The sequence below is a fragment of the Eptatretus burgeri genome, chromosome 16 (assembly GCF_056783735.1).
Source record: "Eptatretus burgeri isolate ZD-2024b chromosome 16, Ebu_testis_v1, whole genome shotgun sequence".
Classification (NCBI taxonomy): domain Eukaryota; kingdom Metazoa; phylum Chordata; class Myxini; order Myxiniformes; family Myxinidae; genus Eptatretus; species Eptatretus burgeri.
The window spans coordinates 38,955,069-38,980,337 of NC_140976.1; the positions used below are offsets into that span (position 1 = coordinate 38,955,069).

General features: G+C 44.4%; 1 protein-coding gene across 14 annotated transcripts in view; it reads right to left on the minus strand.

Moving 5' to 3' along the window:
• Window positions 1–535: 535 nt before the first annotated feature.
• LOC147010889 (homeobox protein cut-like 1) overlaps window positions 536–25,269 on the minus strand; it is a 379,867-nt gene continuing 355,133 nt past the window's right edge. For 12 of the 14 annotated variants that reach the window (XM_085860296.1, XM_085860299.1, XM_085860292.1 and 9 more), the window contains 3 exons: window positions 22,593–22,781; window positions 22,173–22,434; window positions 16,839–21,043 (listed from right to left, as the gene is read on the minus strand). In XM_085860296.1, the coding sequence (XP_085716422.1) occupies window positions 20,146–21,043; window positions 22,173–22,434; window positions 22,593–22,781 (1,349 nt within the window). In that variant the 3' untranslated portion in view covers window positions 16,839–20,145. Of the gene's footprint in view, window positions 10,394–16,838; window positions 21,044–22,172; window positions 22,435–22,592; window positions 22,782–25,269 lie in introns of those variants that run through there. The other 2 variants (XM_085860303.1, XM_085860302.1) reach the window with 2 other exon arrangements.

Consider the following 25,269-nt stretch of genomic DNA (forward strand, 5'->3'; position numbering starts at 1 on the left):
AGATCTATGCCTCCTCACAATTCTATCTGAGTTCTACCGACAGTTCCTTGGACTTCATGGTCGACTTTCTGCTCTGACATGCTTTGTCAACTGTAGGACCTTATATAGAAAGGTGTGTGTCTTTCTAAATCATGTGCAATCAATTGAATTGGCCACAGGTGGACTCCAATCAAGTTGTAGAGACATCTCAAGGATGATCAAAGGAAATTGGGTGCACCTGAGCTCAATTTGGAATGTCATAGCAAAGGGGTTCAATACAAATTGACGCAAGACATTTCATATTTTCACTGTTAATTATAAAAATTTCTTAAAACATTTTTTCACTTTGTCATTTATGGGGTATTTTGTGGAGGTCAGTGACAAAAAATTTAAATGAAATCCATTTTAAATTCAGGCTTTAACACAACAAAATGTGACAAAAGTCGAGGGGTGTGAATACTTTCTGAAGGCGCTGTGAATCCAGTCGGTTATAGATCTGCTTTCACAGGGTATTTCAAAAGAAACCATGCAGTAGAAACTTAGCACCTCTTGTGCAAAAAGACAAGTCTTGCAGATAAAAGTATTTATTGTTAAATACAACAGACATCAGAGGTAACAGAAGATTTGAAAATTCTGAAACAGTTACAGTAAATTAATGAAAATTTCTGAAAGTGCGACTCTTTCATTTGTCAACAAAGTTGGACACGTCTACAGGTGTTTTGAAACCACTTGCTGCAGTTCTTCAGCCTGGATAGCTTCTGAAATGTTTGTCTTCAGCTCTTTTGTCGTACAAGGACTGTTTGCATAGACTGTATTTTTGAGCTTTATATTTCTCATACAAAAGTATTGTGACGTCCACGGGACTTGAACAGTCCCGCCAACGTAGAATGAGCCAAAACGATGGAGGCGGTTTATTTTTTTATAACCCAAAGATGGCGGTTTTAATCGCTCCACAGCAAACGGGACGAGGAAGGTGGCACGAGTCGCTTTTCACTGAGTTAATAATGTTTATTTCTCTAACCAGAAATAATAATAAGACTCGGCAAGAGGAGGGATCTGGGGCGATTCGACGGGATGGTGGTGTGGGTTCGGGCGTGGGGAAAACACAAACAATTCCAATGGATATACAAATCTCAAACCCTCTAAGGTGCCAGGTACACACACACACACACACACACACACACACACACACACACACACACACACACACACACACACACACACACACACACACACACACACACACACACACACACACAAACAAAACGTAGCTGGTCCTGGTGGTCAGGCTGGCCCGTGGTGTCGACGCAACAGTCCCTGGATTGGCGCCAGATGAGCTGGCGTTGCGCTCGTCAGGGGCAGGAGACACCGTGGTGCTGTTCCTGGTGGTGTCGACCTCCTGGTGTCGGCCCAAGTCCGCTCACAGCCGCCAGGGAGCCAGTTCTGGCGCCAAGATGCGAGCAGGAGAGGGAGGCAGGTCCACCCGCCGTTCGGTCCCGTACTCCGAGCCAGCAGAACTCCAGAGCCAACCGAGGTGAGGCACGAGGCACAGCTAGGCCACGAGACACGACGAATCAAGGAAAGAAACCAGCGCAACGAGAGAGCGCGCTCCGAGACCCACAGCCTCGACAAGACGCTTTCTTTTTATGACTCTTCTTTCACTTCTTTTCCCGAACAGAACCTTTTTATAATCGAGTCCTCGTCACTTCCAATCAAGCCGTTTTATTGGCCCTCCGCCGTCGCCTTCCGCCAATCGTGATCAAGGGGCAGAGCCATCCGCAGCACTGTCCTGTTACGTCACGGCAAGCCTACAGGGAATACTAAAAGGGTTTACGCAGACACACTTACCCTAACCCGTCTCCCTATCTAATTACGTGACAATTATCATTTCCCCCTTGAAGAAATGGACATTTACTAGACAACTTATCACCACTGAATTGCTACTTATTACATCGAGATCCTGGTAAACTCGAACAGCATGGCATACCTAATTAAACATCCTAATTACCCTTTGAATGCATACCCCCCCTCAGACGTAACACTGCCCCCTCCTCTGGTACCGCAGCTCCTGCAAGGTATATCACAGGCGCTACCGTACCAGCCTTAACACTTACTGACTCACACCTAATTAACCTAACGAAATAAAGTAGGAGGGGCAATGGGCAGCGAGCCGCAGCTAACTTACCTATCCTGCTTAATGTACTACCCCCTTATGGCCTTATCCTTGCCGAAACAATCATTCATTTTTTTATTTTATCACATGAGAGCACTGAGCGAAGTTGCACTCCATCCTCTGGATCATCGCTCTTGTCCAACACTCTTCCAGTGATCTGGGGAGGGGAAACAAAAGGTTCCACAAAAACACAACACTTCTACTTTACATTCCTACTCTAAGCCTTAAGGCCCAGTCACACCTTGACGTTTTAGCCAGCTTATGCCGATTTTTGGAAAATTTGTGTAAAACGCTGGTACACGTCGAATGCGTTGTGGGTACGTTTTGTATATGTTAAGACCATGCTGAAAAACACTGTCATAAGTGGTAGTACTCTGGCTTGAAACGTTGAACTTTTGGGTTTTCCTCGAATTTTTTCATGCTTGAAATTTTACGACGTATGCCAGCGTATGACTCACACGTTCCACTACGCTGGCCATAAGTTGTAGGCACGTTATGCGATCGTTGACACACGTTGAAACACGTTACTTGTGAGTTACTCATAAGTCGAAACACGTCGAGGTAATGTTTAGCGTACCCGAAACTTATTTCTAACCTATGAGTAACGTTTTGTAAGCACGCTACACGGACGTTGTTCATACTTAGCAACACGTTACTTGAAAGTACTACTACTACTACTACTACTACTACCAACATCGACATCAGTAAATTCTCTTGAAATACTACTACTAATAACATCGACATCATTAAATTCTCTCGAACTACGACTACTACTACTACTACCAACATCGACGTCACTAAATTCTCTCGAACTATTACTACTACTAACATCGACATCACTAAATTCTCTCGAACTACTACTACTGCTACTACTACTACTACTACTAACATCGACATCACTAAATTCTCTCGAACTACTACTGCTACTGCCACTGCAACTGACATTGACATCTACTCAACATGGAGTCTTGAACACTGACGGGTTCCTCTTGTGAAGTCCATTTGTATATACCAATTCCCCTAAACGATGCCAATACGCCATTATACGGTAGATGTAAGTTAGAAACACGTTCAGCAAGTTCTGTGGTCGTCCGGAAGACGTCAATCAAATTCGTCTTCATACGCCAATGTGCGTTTGAGATACATTAAACATAGGTTCAAAGCACGCTACTCAAAGGTTCAATGCACGCTACTAATAGGCTCAAAGCACGTTACTCGTAGGTTAAAAATTAAGTTTCGGGTATGCTAAACATTACCTCGACGCATTCGACTTCTGAGTAACTCACAAGTAACGTGTGGCTGACGTGTGTAAACGATTGCAGAGCGTGCCGAGAACTTATGCCAGCATATGCGGAACTTGTGAGCCATACGTCGAGTACATCGTAAAAATTTTCAGCATGCTTGAAATTTCACGACGTACTAGACGTACCACGTAATATGCCAGCGTACTTCATTGTTTTTCATCAAGCCTGGTGTTGGCTTAGTGGTTAGGGTGGTGGCTTGGGATCCCAGGGTCCTGAGTTCAAGCCCCGTTGGCTGCTGAATTAACACCAGGGGGTTGACTCAGCCTGTCATCCTTCCGAGGTCGGCGAAGTGAGTACCAGTGTACTGGTCCCGGTGTATGCCCCGGTTAGAATAGGTGTACCATATCCCTGTGTGTCGTAAGAGGCGACCAGGGTTGGCGTCAGGAAGGGCATCCGGCCATAAAACATTGCCTCAAGAAAAAGCCTAACCCCTGCACAGCAGGGAAAAATGGCTGTAAAAACGGTCATTTTTTTAATATTACTTCATTGTTTTTCATCATGCTCCTAACGTATACACAACTTACCCATACCGTATTCGACGTGTCTCAGCGTTTTAGACACATTTTTCATAGGTCGGCATACGCTGGCTAAATCGTCAAGGTGTAACTGTGATGTTGACACTTCCAATTTTAAGGCGGTTATGATTTAAATCTGCGTGCGGAAGCTTTTTAACAGAGAACGCCACGAGTTTGTCGGCGATACGTGCAGCGCGCTATGACTAAGTTAAACTATCGTTAAGCATAGGTTGTGAACGCCGACAACAGGCTAAGCATTCGTTGGTATAAGTCATCTTTAACACAACGAAACGTTCTGTGCCCGTTACTAATACGTTATGCATACGACCAACACGTTGAGTACGACCAAAACTTAAAAAAAAACTCAAAACTTCAGCGTACGCCAACGTTTTATGTGCATTTTTATATGTTGCCATTCCTGGCTAAAATGTCAAGGTGTGACTGGGCCTTTAACGACACTATTCACGGGATATTTAGACGTGACCGCGTACCCCAGTGGATGCTAATAGACCCAGCGTGACCTGGGGAGCCAATTTTCAAATTTGCTTGACCCCAAAATTATGCAGACATCATGCCCTTGCTGCACATGTCAAGTGGTGCGGGATCGAGTGGGACTCACACATCTTCACAACACTCACACCATGGTCATCATCACATTTCTCGGTCATGGTCCACATTTTAATGATGCAGGCTGAATCCCGTCATGGCCGTGGGGTGCGTTACCACAAGATGATGGGGGCATCTCAGGTGCAACCATGCCCACAGGTAAGCTTTAGTCCAACCCGGACGTTTCTCCGCCCCGCTCCCTTTGATTCCCACCCCCTGGTAGCCATCAGCTCTCACCCCGTACAACACACTGGAAGGGGTCTCACTGGCTCATCTGGCCTTCCTGGGTTGCCAAGGTCCGACCTGCCTTGGCCGCCCAACCAGACCCTCTCCCAGTTGCCTCCAGACACTGTGTCACCATTAGCCACCAGGGGTGAATCTCCTTGAAGGGGGTCGCAATTCCCGCTCACCGTGAGCTTCAGCAATCCCTGCGGACAAGCACATCATCCCCACCCACAAAACCCACATGACTCCCCCCACCCCATCGGCCTTACATGTGACACCTGCATTTCTAACACTTCACCGACCATGACCTTCCCTGTTACCACACCATGTCCAATAAAAAAATCAATGTGTGCACCATACATTTCACTTCTTAACTTAAAACAACTCACACAGCACTTCTCACCCGATCCACGCACCAGCCATTGGACAGCCACTCGTGCCCGCTTTGTTTCCAATTACCCACTGTCCCTATTGTCACTCTAAAACCCAGCAGAACTTAAAAAAACCCATGCCAATTTTCCCACAATTCACTATTTTCACCAAAGGAGGGCACTTCGCCACAATCTCACCAGCCGAGCATGGCCCTATATGCTCAGCCCGATCTAGTCTCCCCGACCCCCGACAGTGATTTCCGGACTCGACCTAGGTAAGGGCACCTCGGATAGACCTGGCGGTTCAGCAGGAGGATTCATCCTCTCCGGGCTTGAAAGTCTATTGGAGGGTCTCTCCATCGCCGGGTACCGGCAATATCGTTGCATGTGTCCTCTTCGCCCGCACCGGAAACAACTCCCCATAAAAGGCCCCCGTGGGTATCTGTGTAATGTCTCTTCCGGTTCCGGACCCCCTCGGCCACAATCAAATTGCTCTATTGGCTGGGCTGGACCCCGCCGCTTTGGCGCACCAACTACCGAATTACCCCTTATCAAACTTGACAGTTTCTGGCAAATTTCCTGAAACATTTGGGTAATGCCAATTTCTCCCAGCCCCTCTCCCTGATCCTGGATCTCCGCCTGTCGGACCGTCACCGATGGCCTCTCTGGCACCGGACCCGGCCGACTCCACGAGGCCAGCCTGGCCGCGCACTCGGCCGCTCGGTGCACAGTGGGTGGATCCTGTAGCTCCACTAGCGCTCGGACCTCAGGGTCAGGAAGAGCAGCTAAAAATTTCTCTAGTGCCAGTCTGTCCCACGCCTCCACTGTAAGGTCCCGATACGCGATCCTGACTGATTGGTAAATGTCCTGTGCCAGCTCCTGCACTGTCTCACCTGGCTTTAATCTGCGGTGCTGGAGCTGGGCCCACACCAGATCATAGTTTGCTGCGAACCCAAACCGACGGCTCAACGCCTCGCAAATGTGGGATCTGGTCAACATCCCCTCCGCGATCACGTTTAACACATCTGCGGCTGGTCCCCGCAACGTTGCCACCAAATTCCCTGTACGTTCCCGCTCATTCCACCCGTTTAGTCGGGAAATGCACTCAAATTGCGTCAGAAAAGCTTCAACGCTCCCTGACCCGTCAAAATTTACCAGGGGGATCACTTTTCCGGTGGCCCGCTTCCCAGTTTCTCCCTTGTCCGAATCCAGCCCAGGGATCAAACACCCTTGTGGCTGCGTATCCAATTTCGGAGCCCACTGTGGCCAAAGATGTTTTGTGGTGAGGGTCTCATGGGTCAATTTTGCCTCCTGTTCCAAACGTTGAATGGACCGATTCACCTCTTCCCGCAGGATCTTCTGGGCCCGCACAACCTCCTCCAAGGCTCCGTCACGAGTTTGTAGCTGCTCCTCAACCAACCTGGACACTCTACATACAAAAGACGGCTCTACCAGGCCTTTATCCAAGACTTCATCTTGGCTCATAATTGTATCTTGTTCGTCCAAACGAGCCTCGAATCCTTTTACCTCCTCCGCCAAATTCATCCCTTGCTTCCTCAGCTCTCCCCACTCTTCTACTTGCAGCTGCATACGAGCATCCACACAGGCACGATGACGTTCCAGGCCTTCATCCACTTTATCAACCCAAATGTTCGTTGCATCAATTTTATCTACCAATTTTTTTCCGTATATTTTCCCCCTCCAATCTACTTTGTATTTCCCCCAATTGAACATCCACACACTCCTGCATCTCAGTTTTCATTTTCTCCATCTTTTCCCCCAATTCATCCCTTAAATCAATCAATCCGTGCACCCAACTGTTCCCCCATTACCCCCAATTGATCTGTCATTTCTGCCCTCTGTGTCACGAATTGATTTGCCATTTGTTCCGTCATTTCTGCCCTCTGTGCTGTAATTGCACTCATTGAACGTTCCAACATTGTCCAGATCGACATCGCGCCGGTTTCCGGTGCTGCCGGCTCCATTACGGGCAATGAAGTACGGTCCACGCTCGGAATGGGGGAGGTTCCGATCCTACCCCCGTCTCTCCCTTCTTCCCCCGACTCGCTGCCAGACACGTGGCCTTCCTCCTCCAACATCTGCATATCCGCCATGGTGCAGAAGTCCCGTTTGCCGCCAATTAAATTTAATTTGAAAAATCCCGCCAAAAATTTCCCGCGCTCGCGCGCTTTTCTGTAGTAATTTTATATTCCAATTCGTGGCGAGATTTTAATCCTGGTATATTCTCCCGATACCAAATATAACTTAGAGGGGTTCGAACATCCAACACCCGACACCAATGTGACATCCACGGGACTTGAACAGTCCCGCCAACGTAGAATGAGCCGAAACGATGGAGGCGGTTTATTTTTTTTATAACCCAAAGATGGCGGTTTTAATCGCTCCACAGCAAACGGGCCGAGGAAGGTGGCACGAGTCGCTTTTCACTGAGTTAATAATGTTTATTTCTCTAACCAGAAATAATAATAAGACTCGACAAGAGGAGGGATCCGGGGCGATTCGACGGGATGGTGGTGTGGGTTCGGGCGTGGGGAAAACACAAACAATTCCAATGGATATACAAATCTCAAACCCTCTAAGGCGCCAGGTACACACACACACACACACACACACACACACACACACACACACACACACACACACACACACACACACACACACACACACACACACACACACACACACACACACACACACACACACACACACACACACACACACACACACACACACACACACACACACACACACACACACACACCGTAGCTGGTCCTGGTGGTCAGGCTGGCCCGTGGTATCGACGCAACAGTCCCTGGATTGGCGCCGGACGAGCTGGCGTTGCGCTTGTCAGGGGCAGGAGACACCGTGGTGCTGTTCCTGGTGGTGTCGACCTCCTGGTGTCGGCCCAAGTCCGCTCACAGCCGCCACGGAGCCAGTTCTGGCGCCAATATGCGAGCAGGAGAGGGAGGCAGGTCCGCCCGCCGTTCGGTCCCGTACTCCGAGCCAGCAGAACTCCAGAGCCAGCCGAGGTGAGGCACGAGGCACAGCAAGGCCACGAGACACGACGAATGGAGGAACGAACCAGCACAACGAGAGAGCGCACTCCGAGACCCACAGCCTCGACAAGACGCTTTCTTTTTATGACTCTTCTTTCACTTCTTTTCCCGAACAGAACCTTTTTATCCTCAAGTCCTCGTCACTTCCAATCGAGCCGTTTTATTGGCCCTCCGCCGTCGCCTTCCGCCAATCGTGATCAAGGGGCGGAGCCATCGGCAGCACTGTCCTGTTACGTCACGGCAACCCTACAGGGAATAGTAAAAGGGTTTACGCATACACACTTACCCTAACCCGTCTCCCTATCTCATTATGTGACAATTATCATTTCCCCCTTGAAGAAATGGACATTTACTAGACAACTTATCACCACTGAATTGCTACTTATTACATCGAGATCCTGGTAAACTCGAACAGTATGGCATACCTAATTAAACATCCTAATTACCCTTTGAATGCATACCCCCCCTCAGACGTAACAGTATGGACGTATGAAGTCGGGAGAATGAGGTGGCCAGAAAGCGAGAGAAATGATGTGATCTTCAAAAACTCTACCGACTGCATGCATGCTTGGATGTGCTTTGTGTGAAGTTGCACCGTCTTGCTGGAACCATCTATGTCGTTTCTCCTCTTCGGTTGGTTCGTTGAAAAACTGCTGGAGAATATCATTAATGTACCTTTCGAAAATTATGGTATCTTCAAAAAATATTTCTCCAATAACACGCCTTCTGGAAAGGGCACACCATACACCGAAGCTGGATGGAAGTTGTGTTTTCACCATTGTCTGTCTGTTTGTCTGCGAGCATGATATCTCAAAAAGTTGTGAAATGATTGGGACAAAATTTGGTGGACAAGTTGGGTGTGTGACAATGTCGAATTGATTAGATTTTGCTGATGATCCAGACACTGGAATTTTTCAAGTTATTCTTCACCATTGAGAGATTGGGCCCAAACTATATATAGCACGATGTCTCAAAAATTTATTGACGGATTCAGACGAAACTTGGTGGACAGGTTGGGTGTGTGACGAGGACGAATTTAATAAATTTTGGTGAAGATCCAGATTTGGATCTGAGGATTTTCAGTGATTCTTCACCATTGTGTGATAGGGCTAAAAACGACATGCAGTATTGCACGATATCTCAAAAAAGTAAGGACGGAATCGGATGAAACTTAGTGGACAGGTTGGGTGTGTGACAAGCATGAGTCCATTCGATTTTGATGAAGATCCGGATGCAAGTTTTAAAAAAGAAGAAGTCATTCTTCACCATTGAAAGATGATGCCAAAAACGATATATAGGATTTCTCACAAAGTTGTGGATGAGTTATGACTAAACTAGATGGATGAGTTGGTTAGGTGATAAGAACAAGCGGAATAGATTTTGGTTAAGGTACGGATTCAGATCCGACCTTTCAGTGGGATACAAAACGTAAACTATTCAGCCTTGTGGAGGTATGCTGTGTCATTCTCGTTTAATCACGCAATGTTTTGTCGAAGATTACACGGAGCTTCTCTGAGCTGAAATTCTGTCCTCACTATTCATGCAGCCAAGTATCTGGAAGCATCATCCGTAAAAGTGCAATCTAAAACCTGATCCCCTTTTCCACTCTGAAATTTGAGCCATTGACAGAAGTTCACCAGCTTTTCTGCATCTCCTTGTGCAAGATCATGAACAACATACACTTTATAGGGAACAAACTTCATTTTATTCCGTACAGCTTTGTATGTAGAGGTTCGTGAGACACCTACCTGTTGTGACAAGCGTCTGAGCAATTTTCTTGGGCTTTTATACAAACGGTTGCCAGTATCCTGCAATACCATGCGTGTCCCAACCTTTGGTCAACCATTTTGAGACTTGTCTGCAATGTTACCAGTTTCCCCAAACGTTTCGATCAATGATTTTTTCACAATTTTGATGAGGCAATCGTCCTTTGCCAAATTTATTCTGAAACAAATCCTGCACCTCAGTGATGCTCTTCCCAGCATTGTGAAAAACATGCTGCACCAAAAACACTCTTTCGTACAAGGTGAGGACCATTCTTTATGAGTTGCCTTTGGAATAAACCTTTAACATTCGGCTATGAGAAGGAAACTCGAGTTGTCTCTCAGCTGGTGTGTATCTCACTTGAGCGAGTCAAGGATACCTGCAAGTAAACAAGCATAGATTGTAATTTTAAGATTAACAAACAAATGAAACAAGTATTTTGTTCAGTGCACTATAACCTTTGAAACACCCTGTATAATCAAATTTTTCCCTGAAGGGGTTTTCTAAACCAAACCAAACATGAAGCAGGAAAAACACATGCAGGCTGGCTGCTTCAGGTAATACATTATCTGATGAATAAACAAGAGACCAGGACGAGGAGAACAAAAACGGTACAAATCCCTGCATGTAAGACAATCACATCAAAGACAAAACTTAAGCAACTACAGCTCTAATTTCCTTGGGAGTCACAGTCAAATCACAATCCACAAGAACAAAGTAGCAGGTGAGAGATAGGGATGTTGTGGAACTCAGCAGGCTACGGGACAGTTCACTGGCAGAATGAACTCTCTCAGGTGCTTGTTCGTACTCTGGTACGAGTTGGTGAGCGAAGCTTCCAGAGCGAGAGTTACAACCAACAGATTGCGTCAGAGAGAAAGAGAAGGCGAGTCAGTCAGTCAATGAGAGACAGTCATGAGAGCAGTAGCTGGCATCGCCTTGTTTTTTTTATGGAATTTCCCAGTGGTGGGGATTCTATCAGGGCACCCCTTTCTGTCATCAATTGGTGCCCACGTTACTTGTGGTCACGTCCTTTGTCATCCAATCCGGCCACGGTACCTGGCGTGGAGCCATCAGCCAATCCCGACTCCTGCCACCAAAAGTGACTCTGCCCTTCTTCCCTGACAAGTCTCCAGTCCCAGAATGGCCATTCGCACCAGCCTGGTGACACACAATTATTATCTGTGTACTGTGCTGAGACAGTAAATAATGTACAGCAGCACTGGCTGTAGCTAAGCTCACTCAGTGTACTGTCGGCTAGCTTATGTAGCAACGATCCGACACGTAGTAAGAGTATGATGGGCCCACTTTACCTCCTTGTAAAGATTGAAAACCAAGTGTAAGGGCCAGAGGGCAGGGAGTTTTTGCAAAAACAAAATTAAGTATGTATGACTTGCTTTGCAATGCAAATTATTATAAAATTTGACACTCCACATTCGTTTGCATTTTGACGTCTTACATGTATACTGATTGAATTATAAATCGTTTATACCTTGGAAAAACTGGATGCCTCAGAAGCCATCTCGGACAAATTTAAATACCTGTACCGTACGACGTGCTGCTCCGGCGCATGCTCCCATACCTGACCTGACTGTACTTAAAATCTCAAAGTTTAAAATATATGTAAAACCTCATAGTTCATTTAAATACTCAAAACCTCATTGCTTATTTAAATATTTGAAACCTCAGTGCTTATTCAAATACTTAAAACCTTACAGTTTTAGGGGGTTTCACCACTCCACGAGTGGTGCTGCTAATTCACCCCGGAAGGAGGCCGATGGCAGCCTCTTCGACCCAGCCTGAGTGTCCCTTTTTTCATGAGAGCTGGTTATCATATACTGCCTTGTTAACAGAGAAATACAAATATACCCAGGTCATAGTGTCATCATTTTTGATACACCTTTCAGGGCATGGTGGTCAAGTAGTGACTTATCATGGCTGACCTCATCAGCAATTCTGTGTTTTCCACATACTTTTCCTTGAAATGTTTGGAAAAACAATCATGAACATGATCGAGGCTTATTGAGGAGCTAAGTGACAGTGAGGCCACATTTGGGTTAGGTTAGGTAAGGTTCATGAGGTCGAAGATATTTCAGATATGTATGGGGTGCTTCCTGCTTGAGCAATTTACATCCTTGCTCCGGTGCATCACTATTCAATGACATTGGATGGTGGGTGGTGCACTACAGTGTGACCACTCCTCATTTTCATAAATGCCAAGGTGAGCCAATGAAAAAAGCCAATAATTCGCAAGGTTTCGGAAAAGCGATGATAATAGAAAACCTATAAACCAAGAAAACCTATAGAAAACCAAGACGCCAAGGTGAACAACGAATAGCCAAGATCTTGTGAAAAAAGCCAAGGAGTGGTCACACTGGTGCACTACCTTATTGATGCCCTGGAGGGAAGCGTGGGATTTAACAGTCCCGGGAAGGTGGTTCCACCACCGAAGCCGAATACTGTTAGGATGGCATTTTGTTTCATTTGGTTTGTTTTTGCGTCCTCTACTTCAACATAATACTTCTTTAACGGCCTCAGTTAATCTTACCTGATGTTGTAAGGTCAGCGGAGAAGTTTCACCCAATTCTTTCGTCAAGCATTCAACTTGAGCTAATTTACACAGGAAGTAGTAATTTGTTCAAAGTACCAGTGACAATTCGCTTACTCTGCACGAAAGTACTGTATAGAATTGCCACTGAATCGATATCCCGTTGACCCTAATTGCCAGTTGTCTTCTATGTCGGTTGGTCATCAATGAAGCCACGCATCTATGACAGCCAAGTGTTTCCGAACAATAGGCACATTTGCATTGTGGCTAACAACTTCCACATTTTACTAACTTCCACTATAGTTTTTGATTAAAAAAATATATATATATTCAGATCGCATGGTATTAAAATCAACAGTAAACATTCTACTTTGGAAAAAAAAAAATCCAACATGCTGCGTAAATCCTTCAACACCCATGCTGAAAATCAAGATGGACACAAGAGAGACAATAAATGTAACAGATAATGAATAATTTTTCTTGTCAAGTGAAAAGTTCCCAAACTGTTGAAATAGAGGCGATGATAATGCATCGCTCGACGGCTTATTTAGGAAGTGGTTCAAGTCCGGATCAAATGGAACGACCGTAACTCATACGTGAACGACAATTTGTTGAAAATACTCGCCTGCGACTACCTCACCTGCCTGCGATTCCCATTAGGTGCATCATTTGAGTTTCCATAATTATTCTCAAGACTGCGTCCACTGTGGGTCAAAATGAAGTACAGAAGTGAACACAGGTTTGTCGAGAAAAGGGAAATACTATTTATTATGCAATTTGCATTTTAAATTAACATGTGCTTCAATACAGCTGGAAATGCTTCAAATTTGACCTGGACTCATACTCATATCGAAGCTTGATGTATGTTACAAGAAAGATACAGGTACTTTGCATTATTATTATTCAAGAGGATACATGCTTACCTCAATGGAGCAGCAGCTTTTGTACATGTGGGGTACAATTCTTTAAAGATGTTTACACGAGCCAGTTTAGGACGTCCTTTTTAATGGCTTTATTCATCAAAAACTTCTTGCTCCTTCCCCCCCCCCCCAAAAAAAAGTCCTCTTGAATACGGACGTCTTTGACAGGTAGTCATCACCAAATGTTCTTGGATTGTGCAGCAAATCATCTGTAAATTTTAACAGGCTTGATATATTCTTTTTTTGCTGACCATAATTTCATCATCATTCATTGTTCCACCCCTGTTTGTTATCCCACTTATTTTGATAACGCACTTTAATCAAGCAATATAACCAATATATTCAAACTGGTGCTTTCATCAAAATTATAAATCCTAAATAAGGAAAACCCTTAACAATAATTGAAAACCCTCGACTGTCTCGAAAGCTTGAGATATTTAAAGAGACGGCTCTGATTTCAACACTTTGCTTTTATAATGAATTTGCATGCTATTACCAAAAGTATTTTGACAGTAAAGAAATATGCAGGCGGTTATTAATTCAGAACCATTTAATCAATTTAGAATAGGCATGTCGTTGCTGCTGACACTTCATATCAAATATAGTATATCCATCCATACATTCATCCATCCATCGGGATCATACTCTGCACAGAGCATCAGTGATGCCGAAGCAGTCTCGTGGGCTATTGGGCACAATCCTGGAAGGGTCGCCACTCCGACACAGGATGTTCAAATGGCTCAATCATCCCAGCAAGCTGGTACTCACTTTGCCGACCTCAGAAGGATAACAGGCTGAGTCAACCCCACCTCGAATTAATTCAACGTGAGAGGATTTGAACTCAGGACCCAAGGATCCCAAGCCCACCACCCTAACCATTAAGCCAACACAAGGCATATATAGTACATATCAGGCTTAATAATGTACCATCCCTCCATCAGAGCAAGTGCAAGTTCATCAGAGTATTGTGATTTATCGAATCTGGCCTGCAGGTGATTTTTTCCAAGATGTCCTGGAGTGGTTCGATTGCCTTTAAAGTCTGGGTTCTGGGCTGGATACTGATTTTCGACACCATTGTCATTTATCCTGGGGGACATGAGTCCACATAATAATACCACTGCATCAAAGGTGATGTGAAGCAAATATATTACGCTGCAAAATCACAACTCGGTTCTTGAAATCAATAAAAATTGCAATGACGGGTGCTTTAGGCACTGGGTAGGCCTCGTCCTGCCTTGTGACACCCACCCGTTGAGTTTTATAACGAAATGTGAATGATACACACACAAGCAAAGGGTTCTTTTCAAATTCAGGAATGCTGTTGCAATACTTTTTCTTTGTGACATGGCGCATGCATTATGAGAATTCATTTTGCAAAATAATCTTGTGTTGCTGGTTTCCAAGATCTTATGGAGAAATTCCCAGCATTGTTTTTGCATTTCTCGTCTCAGATGTCTGTTATGTCCAAAGCAAAGAAACTCGATGGGTGAGAAATTGGGGAAATGGGCTTGTAAAATCATGTTTTGGAGAACACCCTCTCATACCCTGCTGTCCACATAATTTTAAAGAATGTTTCGGGTCAGTTGGAGGATGAACCTTTCACCAATAAGTTGAATTCCAGGATCAAGGAGTTTTTGCATGCCTTTTGGAAAACGTTCTGATTGTTATTTTCAAGACTTAGAATTCATACAAATCACCAACCCCCCACCCACCCACGCTTTGGTGGTCCACCTTTCATGTAATTTAGTCTAATGGAGTCTTTTGACATTATTGCCGGTACAAACTCGTGGCTTGTCCACAGCTACACAACCAGTTAGACCATGTTTGTCAAAGATACCTCTTCATTTGCTTCAAAATAATTTTAAGTTTGAAAATCAACGATGAACCCATTTTACTTCATGGTCAGGCAGGAATTGAAGTGAAGATTAAAAAGTCAGTGCACTGTCTTCTTGAGATTGAAATACCATTCAAAAGTCAAGCAATATTAATACTGGAGTGGTTCAATTATTAATACCATTGAGTGCAAAAAAAAAAAAACCACACACACACACACACACACACACACACACACACATATATATATATATATATATATATATATATATATATATATATATATATATATATATATATATATATATGTAGGTGCAGAAGGCCATTCGGCCCATCAGGCCTGCACCACACAAGTACCAGATTTAATAAATCCGTCAATACCCCTTCCCTTCGTGTGCAGCCTTTTGGCTGCTACACTGGTACTCATGTTGCCGACCTCGGAAGGATGACAGGCTGAATCAACCCCCTGGTGTTAATTCAGTGGAAACGGGGCTTGAACTCAGGACCCTAGGATCCCAAGCTACCACCCTAACCGCTAAGCCAACACCAGTTTCTAAATACAGTACAGCATCCTCCTCGCCCATATCCTCTCTCACTATCCCCTCCCCTCTATCTGTCTGTCTCTGTCCCTGAAAACATCCGGCGTGTTTATGTCCAGATGGGAGTTTGTCTCCGGACATGTCCAAGCAGTGTTTGTCTTTGGCCAGCTTGGCTCTGGACGTGTCCGGGCAGTATTTATGTCTGGACGAGAGTTTGGCTTCGGACTGTTTATAATATAACCGGTAGAAAATGAATTTCAGACATTATTTTGTTTCCATCTTCACTGTTATTCTATGCAGAATCATTTTGATGAGACGCTATGAATTGTAGTTAACGCTCCACCGCACGTCTGCCTTCCCTTCCTCTCACATCACGCTGTCTTCCCTTCCCCCAACCCTCCTCGCTCCCTCTCCCTTCCACCTCTTCACTCTCCCCACCCCTCTCTCCCTCTTCCTCCACCATTTAGTATTACCATCAGCGAAGCGACGGGTGGTATTTATTAGTCTATACATATGTATATCTATATATATATATATATATATAGTATACAATTTACACATGCCAACTCACATCTGGGAATCCTCCTAGCAAGGATGCCAATACCCCCAGCAATGTGAGTTGAGGTCCTAATCCTCTGTCGTGGAAGTAGGCTGATGTAGATTTTATAACACACACACACATACACACACACACACACACACACACACACACACACACACACACACACACACACACACACACACACACACACACACACACACACACACACACACACTTCAGATGTCAAGTTGAAGGTCACATAAACCATCTAAAGTTATACACATCATTCTCAATAAGTTTATGGAATGGGAGGGGTCTGGGGGAGGGGGCGGGGGAGGTAAACAATGAATGGAGTGAAGAGGGAACAAAGAGCTGACGTCGTGATTCTGAGAACTTATTGTCACAAGTCGAAAAACATAAAACAGCATTATAAAAACGCACACGAATCTTGTTACAAAAAGGGCGTTTACTTCAATCCAACCCAACACATAAAATCTTGTTGTACATAATCTTACAGCACGCCGTCTCCCGGACAATGAACGCTATTGCTCTGAGCACGAGTTAAATAAGGGAAGGGAAAGGGCGGCGAAAAGGTACGAGGTTAGGAGAGCAGGGAAGTTTTGGGGTAACAGTAACATTGCAGCTCAACACAACTGCTGCCATTTCTTTTTCTTTTTTATAACAAAAGGTAACCTGAACGAGCTGCTTTCTAGTGAAGCCCACACTGCGTGAAAGACAGTTTCTTCTTGATGGCAGACTCTGACCACAATAAGGAGGGGGCAGGAAGAGAAGAGGGGGAAAAGGCAGCTGTAGTTATGTCATAGTGCTTTTGCACAATGAAGGTTTTCACACCGTGCCATTATGACTCATTCTCATGAAAACCGTGTTACCATTTTGAGGTATGTCACAAAATGAATTGGCCCTCGAAGAAACAAAAAGTTTTTTCAGTATATATTTCAACTAAAAGGAGGCTATTTAAGCAAAAAAGGCTGTCATTGAACGCTGTGCGGGGTCGTGTAGAAACACTTTAAAATCGGCGCCTGTGGGTGATACGTGTGATAAAGCTACGAACAGCAAATATAAGGAAAACGGCTCCGAGGGAGTTACGGTGATACGTTAAAGGGAAGTGTGGAAACGCACGATGCTCATGCAGACTATTAAACCATATTGGGTATAACCGTACGAACTCATCTGATGCCGAACACCAAAAAAAAAAAGAAGAAAAAAAAAAGAAGAATATTTATCATTCAGATTGCATAAATATCTACAAAACAAGCTACTCAGTGCAAGTTATAATAATTGGCATGGCAGGAAAGACGATAATGGTAGAAATGAAACCAAAATGGAGAGTTAAAAGGTGTTCAAATCTGCTAAAAGGCAAAAGCTTATCCCCCCTGTGTAATCCTGCCATGCCTGAGAGAGAGAGAGAGAGAGAGAGAGAGAGAGAGAGAGAGAGAGAGAGAGAGAGAGAGAGAGAGAGAGAGAGAGAGAGAGAGAGAGAGAGAAGAAGAAGAAGAAGAAGAAGAACAGCTCAATTAATAAAACCTAACTCTAAAAATGCCCAGCGAGTGCAGGGTGAACACACCACACACTAGGAGTACACAAAACATACACCCACCAGGGTGAGGGGTAAGGTGGTGGAGGGAAGAATGTTCACTTCATGGTGCGAGGAATTCAGGAGGTGAGAAAAGTGGAGAGTGTACCCAAACCTGGGGCTCGGGCTAGATTTATGGGCAATGGCTTGGCGCTTGACTCTTATGTTTAAAAAAATGTTTACAAAAACTACCTGCTGCATTTGTAATGCAGTAGAACCAGAGGAGGAAAATTTCCCTTGTCAACACTACTTTCAAAGCTTTTCAAAACTTTTGAAATCCTCTCATGCGGAGAGCACCTGGCATTCATGACATCATTGGCCCAACTGGTGCCGCTTAATGCATAGAAAGAAAGCGACAGAAAACTGTAGTCTTTCCCTATTGGTGAGAATATAATTAAGCAAGTGCCTCTCTCTCCACCCCCACCTCCTCTTGCCCCCACCCAATCTCTCCCATAAGGCTAAGTGGCTAATTGTGCGCCTCTCCAGGTCCAGACGCGCCCAATAACAATGATATCAGTAATAATAACAATAATAATCCTCTGGTAGTTTCTTATAAACCCTGGAGTGTTCAAGCAAGTGCTTTAGAATCTACGTCACGATGTGTTTGCAAAAATGAGCTTTCATGCCCGACAGTTATGGGAGATTACTCACATGGTCCTGCCTCAATTGTTCATCTGTCCTCTTTCATTGCACTTTCAGTGTGGCGATAGTAAATCAGTGAAGTTCATGTACAAAAACATGTATTTTTATTTTTTTGTGTGCATGTTTTTTAAACACACACAAGGAAAAGTTTGTTTAGAGAGTTAGACTTTCCAAAACCGTTCCTTTGTTTTTGTTTTTAATAAGAAACATAATAAAAGCAACTTATTGTGACTTTTCTCGTTGCCGAGTTTCGCTCAGTGCAACTTGATTTTCGCTCTTGGAGCTGGAGGCAATTAATTTTTTTCTCCCCGTGTGAATCTCATCGGCAGTTATTCCTGCTGGGTTATTCCTGCTTAACACCCCTTCCCTCCACATGCCTACAATCCCTTCTACCAGAAGCTTTTATACTAGGTCTGTCCGACTAAAAATTTAAAATCAACATCATCGGACAGGCAAGTACACCGTATAGCTTTGAAATGTTCAGAAAGAGGGTAAAAGTAACAAAGTGGAAAACAAAAGTTTTGGGGTGAAAATTGGGTTCCAAGTTGTTACTCGATTATTATCACTCAATAAGGGTACCTTTTTTCTTGTTTTTAAGAATCTCGTACTCATTGGTCTTCTTTTCTTTTTTTGAGATCTGTGCCTTTTTTAAAACAGCCTTGAAGAAAAATATCATTGTGTACACAGAATATTCTCCCACTTATCCAGACAGGTTTCCTGTCACCCCCGTCCCTCCCTCCCATCTTCCCTCGGACATTCGCTTGATTACAAACAGCGAGAGCTCGTCATCGCATCGACTTGCTCACCGAGCCGGCTGCTCTCTTGGCAGAACTCAAAACAAATGCACAGCCGAGGGATAGGAAAATACATCACGAGACAAAACAATTTTGGGTTCTGCTTTGGGAACCTGCATGGATTAAACAAATGATAAGAACAATGATAATAATAACAACAATAATTATTATTATTATTATAATTATCATGTAAATTTGTACAAGGCGTCACTGTCCTTAAGTTTTTATTTTTCTTTAAAATAATTATCAGTCGCCTGCACAGGTCTATAGTGCTAAGTGCTATAAGCTAGGAAAGTGTGAAGACAATAAAGAGAGCGAATGAAACTCTCTTCTCTCTACCTCTCATCTTTTTTCTTTTCTTTACTTCATAAAATTTTCTTTTTTTTTGACAAAAAGCATCCTTCTGGAGTGTCAAGTAGGAATAGAAGGGAATTTTGAGTTAGGAAAAAGGGTATGCGCATTCAGCTACAGAAATCTATTTATATGAAAAATGGTGAGGATGGGGGAGGTGGGGCTTTCTTTTTGCACCCCACAAAGCCTTCTCCCTCCCCCACCCCCCAAATGAGTGATAAAAACAATGTACAGCCTTAGATAAGTGCTTTCAGATTTTTGCCCCAGATGACTACCCGACCCCTGCTTGTCAGGTAGCCGTGGGTATCAGTGACACCTGCTGCCCAAGGGGTGTCAACGAAAGTCTGAGTTTTGCAAAATCAGAAAAGGGTCTCAGAACTCCCAGTCTGGAGAGTCATCACGGCTGGCAGCTTTTTCCAGCCGGTTTATGATGCTGTTCAAGTTAGCGGCCTTTACTTCATCACGTAGTGCTTTGCGCACACTCCCCTCTTTCCACCCCATTGCAAGTGCACCATCAGACCCTTGGGCCAATGGGCTTGATCCTCTCGTGCCAGGCCCGGCTCCAGGTGGCAGTGGAGAATGGGTTGAGGCACCGGGAACCAGAGGTGGTGGCAGGGGTGGCGTTTCACCCGAAATTGGAAGGCAGGATGGTGATGCTGAGGGAAATGGAGATACCAGTGGTCCTTTTCCACCCTCTGCCTCTGGTTTGGGAGATGATCCTGGAGAAGGTGAGGAAGATGCAGAAAGGGGAAGGAATGGAAGTAGAGGCACTGCTGGGCTCAGCACTTTGCCCACTGTGCGAGGTTCTGGGCTGGAAAGGCGCAGAGCAGCTGAGGTTGCTCTGGCCATGAGTAGGTCACTAAAGAATGTATTGGAACGCAGTGGCAGCTGACCTTTGACTCCTTCATCCAGATAAGCTCCTTCAGACCCAGACCCAGATCCAGATCCAACTTCAATAACTTGTGTATGTAAGGTTTGTAATGGCAAGCCTTCTTGCCCTTCATTCCTAAAGCAAATACCGCTTGCTTCCTCCTCGACCATCTCTTGCTTAATGGAGGCAGGAGGAAGGCTATAGGATTCAAACTGCAGCACCTGGCACTGGTCAGCTTCCACGTTAAGCCTTTGTTCCTCAGTGCTACGAGGTCGATCTGGGCTTAGTCCTGCATCATCCACAGCACCATCATTTGCCATTCTTGGCGTGCAGCTTCCTTCAAGACCCGGGCTCTTCTGCTGCATCTCTTCAATGAAATGCTCGCGCCGTATACGCGACCTGCACAACACATCAAACAATTCCATTGACTCAATTCTGAAAGAAGTTCCCATCATCAACACCAAAGTGGAAAAACAAATCTCTGAAGGTGGCTCTCCACAAGGTTTGCACTTTTGAGCGGTGGTGATGTCCAGTACTGCCAACCTTCGTTATTGTTGTTGGTTTTGCCAGAGCCAGAAATTAATAAAAATATGGGCAATACCTCTGGGCGCTCACCTGGTAGCGGCTGGATAAGATAATCAATAAACCACTGGTCGGCATGGATGACCCACAAAATATGTAATGGAGAAGAAAGTAAATACCTATTTTGAGGGGAAACGCATGATTTTTGTTTTTTTCAATGCCGTGAACAGGCTTTGGTACATCACGGGTGATGAAAGTTGTGGTAAAGTTTCATTGGAATTGTGTGTGTAGTTTCTGAGAAGAAAGCAAATGCATATTTTGGGGGGCAACCCCCCCCCTCCTCACACACCCCCTTAAACCCCAATTTTTTTTCTAATGTCATGAACAAACTTTGGTATATCACGGGTGATGAAGGTTGTGGTCATTTCACCGGAATTGTGGTGTAGTTTCTGAGAAGAAAGCAAATACCTATTTTGGGGTGCAAACCCCCTGTAAACCTCCTCAGGGCCCGATTTTTTTTTTAATGCCATGAACAGACTTTGGTACATACCAGGTGATGAAGGTTGTGGTCAAGTTTCATTGAAATTGTGTGTGTAGTTTCAGAGAAGAAGTTGCAAGTGTTTACGGACGTACGGAAGGACGGACGGACAGACGGACTTCGCGCCATCCCGTAAGCTCCCTGGAACGATGTTCCAGGTGAGCTAAAAAAAAAAAAAATCACCATCCACACGAACAGAGGGATGTCTCATAAGAACGGGAATCTTAAGACAATATCCATGATTAAATGGCCCTCTTCAAAAATGTCATGTCCAACTAAAATACGTCTGTCATGGCCATTATCGCCAACAAAATTGCCCACAAAAGAAATAACCAAAAATAGGTATACACCAGGTTGCCATGTGACCTAAGGTGTGAGCTGATGGGTAAACTTGAAAACTTGTGAAAGCTAATTTGAAGAGTCCAAATAAATTTTAAGGGATGTATTTGTTATTGATATTGGCAATACCTGTAATTGTGGAACCAGTTGATGACTGTGGATGTGCGCAAACCAAGCTGGGCTGCGAGCATTTCAATGGTTTGTTGCGATGGGTAAGGCTCCTCTTCATATGCTCGTTTTAAAGCCTCTTTCTCCTCAGGAGCCAACACAACACGAGCCTTTTTTGCGAGCCCCGTCGGTGCTGGACTCACTGCAGCAGGAGCTGGACTGGTCGGTGGAGGCACAGGGCTCTCACCATCTGGTATGACTGTGCTGCGTCGCTTTAAAGAGGCTGATGGATTAAAGGTGTGCAATAAGGACCAGGGAGGGAGTGAAAGGGTAAAAAAGTTGTTGCTCAATGTACAGTGAGAGGCATTCCAGATATCCAATCTCAACCTCAGGTTTTATACCAATCAAACAAAGTTCCTCCACCATTTCTCCCACACACACCTTTCTTCTCCATTCGCTTCATATTGCGCAGACGATCGACACTGTGTGGATCATTCAGCCACAACTGCATTCGAACAAAGGGCTCTCGTCCTTTTAGGCTCAGCTTCTGCCAGGGCTTTGGCCGCGCCAGCAGGTCTGACACTGAACCCTGTGTTAGACCCAGGACCGTCTCACCGAACAATCTCTGTCCTGAAAAGAACAATGTGACATTCAAATAGATGAGTGAAGGAAGTCAAAGAGACAGTGGTGAACAACGGCAGAATTATGATCAAAATAAAGACCAATTACTGCACCATTGTTCCAAGAAGGAAGCCAGGCAGAACACACACACACACACACACACACACACACACACACACACACACACACACACACACGGATATATTATGTACTGGTAAGTACTTACAAAAGCTATTTTATTTTAAGTTATACCCTTAACATATAAGCAATTGACTGATTTCCCAACTGCCCGGATCATAAGCTGGGCACGGTTTTTCATTGAGGTTTCAATCCTTTCAGCCCAGAACCTCTCCAAACGACAGATCCACACCCTGGTCGCACAACTCCTGGTAAGTGGTGATGATATGACAAGCTGTACCATACTCTTTAAAGAACGCTCCTGCTGCCGAAGCAGTTTCTTGGCACAGATTATACTCAGTGGTTTGCCATTGCTTTCCCAGCAGTCAATCAGGGCAAGAATTTGGAATTGTTCCAGAGTGCCGGCAACAGCTCGCCTACTCTTCGTGAAGGAAACCGTGGGATCTTTAACATCCATCAACGAATGGAAGCAGAAGGGGCGCCCAGTTTAACGTCCATCCAAGGGACGGCACACACAGATGCTTCACCCTGACTGTAAAACACCAGGATGACAGTTTTGAGCTGGGTCTAGATTCAAATTCAGGATATACAAGCTCAAGGGCAAGTGTGCATACCTCCAGTCTCGAGTATGTCCTGCCAGCCCTATTATAAATGAACCCATTTAACTTATTTTCATATTGATACATTTTAAACATTTTTCTCAGGGACATGGTAGAGCTTTATTCAAGCTCAGAACATCAGCAGAAAATGGACAAATCAACATAATATGTGGGATTTGAACTTAGGATCTCAACATCCTGGAAGAAGGAATACCAAACTGGCCAAAATTATATTGGAATTTTTTTTTTTTTTAATACTTCAACAATTGTGATAAGTACAGTGATGATACAACTAAACAGCCTGTAAACTTGCAGGTAAAAGGTTATGAGTTCAAATTAAAGTGATTGCAACAGTGTTATCTTCTCGGCTTTGGGAAACTGCAATAGTTCCAACAATTTTTATTTTTTTTTCCAGGAGTGAGGCTCATGGAAGAGCAAGGTACAGTCGACAGTGGGACAAACATCAAGGGAATGAACGAACAGGAAAAGAGAAGAGTGAGGAGGGGAGGAAGCACTGAAACTAGCAAGTAAGATGGTTGGGTTAGGAAAGCTTAATGGGGGTAATAGAGATTATGGGTCAGAATTGGAAATGACAACATATGGTGGTACAGTGGATGCTTGAAGCCTTGCAGGGAAAAATGAGACGGATCAGTTCTGGAAGGTTGTTCCATAAACTGAGAAGCGAGGAATAAATGAGTTGAGGTGGGCAGACAGCCTGGATTTTGGAAGTTTAACCAGAAGTGGTTTACTGGAAGAATGCGCATCCTGGAGTAGACAGGAAGGGTCAGACAGAGCAAAGGGAGCAATGTTAAAGAAGCGGTAAAAAAACAAAAAACAAAGACCACCGACCTGCCTCCAATGGGACAGCAACAGACCTTGTGCTTCATCCTCATCACAGGAGATTCTAATAATTTTGAGAGCTTTGGATTCCACAGAATGCAGGAGAGGCAGGTGTGATGCTGAGGTGCCAGCCCATAGTGGAAAGCAGTACTCCAATGAGCGATGGACATCGGCCTTATAGACTGAATAGTTCTGATTTTCCAAGGAAAGACTTGGATCAACGGAGCAAAGCCCATCATTACCAACATTTCCAGCTACTGGACAGGATGAAGTACGAGTAAAATTAATTGACATGTCTTAAAAAATTTACCAAAAAATATGGTTTATTTTGCATGACAAGTGTATAGACATCAAAGTATAAGCTCTTGAAGGCTACTTCATGCGGCAAAATACAACCAGACCTGTTTCAGCAGATGCTGTATGCAAGACTGAAGCATATGTATAACTGGTACTGTTGAAAATAAAAAAGCAGTCAAGGAAGAAAGTCCCAAGTCTCACAAAGTGATATTAGGTATCTTGGCATATGTTCTCTATGTTATAGATGATGATCCAGTGGAGATATTCTGAATGACCTTGCTGAAAGTTGGGGTGTAAATGTTTCTTCAAGAACAGCAAGATACAAATAAGTAGGATACAAGGAAAAACACCATTTACAACATTAATAGTTTTTGCGTAAGGTCGGGATGAAAAACAACTCCTCCATTTCCCTCGAACACCAGCATATGACCTGAAATGTGGACATGTGCTGAGGCCTGCGGTCTTTTGTCCTGAGGAAGTCCGTTGGGTTAGTGAATGAAACATCGCTCGAGACTAGGTCTGCTCTCACATGTTTGTTACTGAATTGGCAGAGTAGATCTGAATACATTTTTGCGTTCGACGTGCCTTTCTTATTAACAATGGGATTGTGAAATTGACATCAA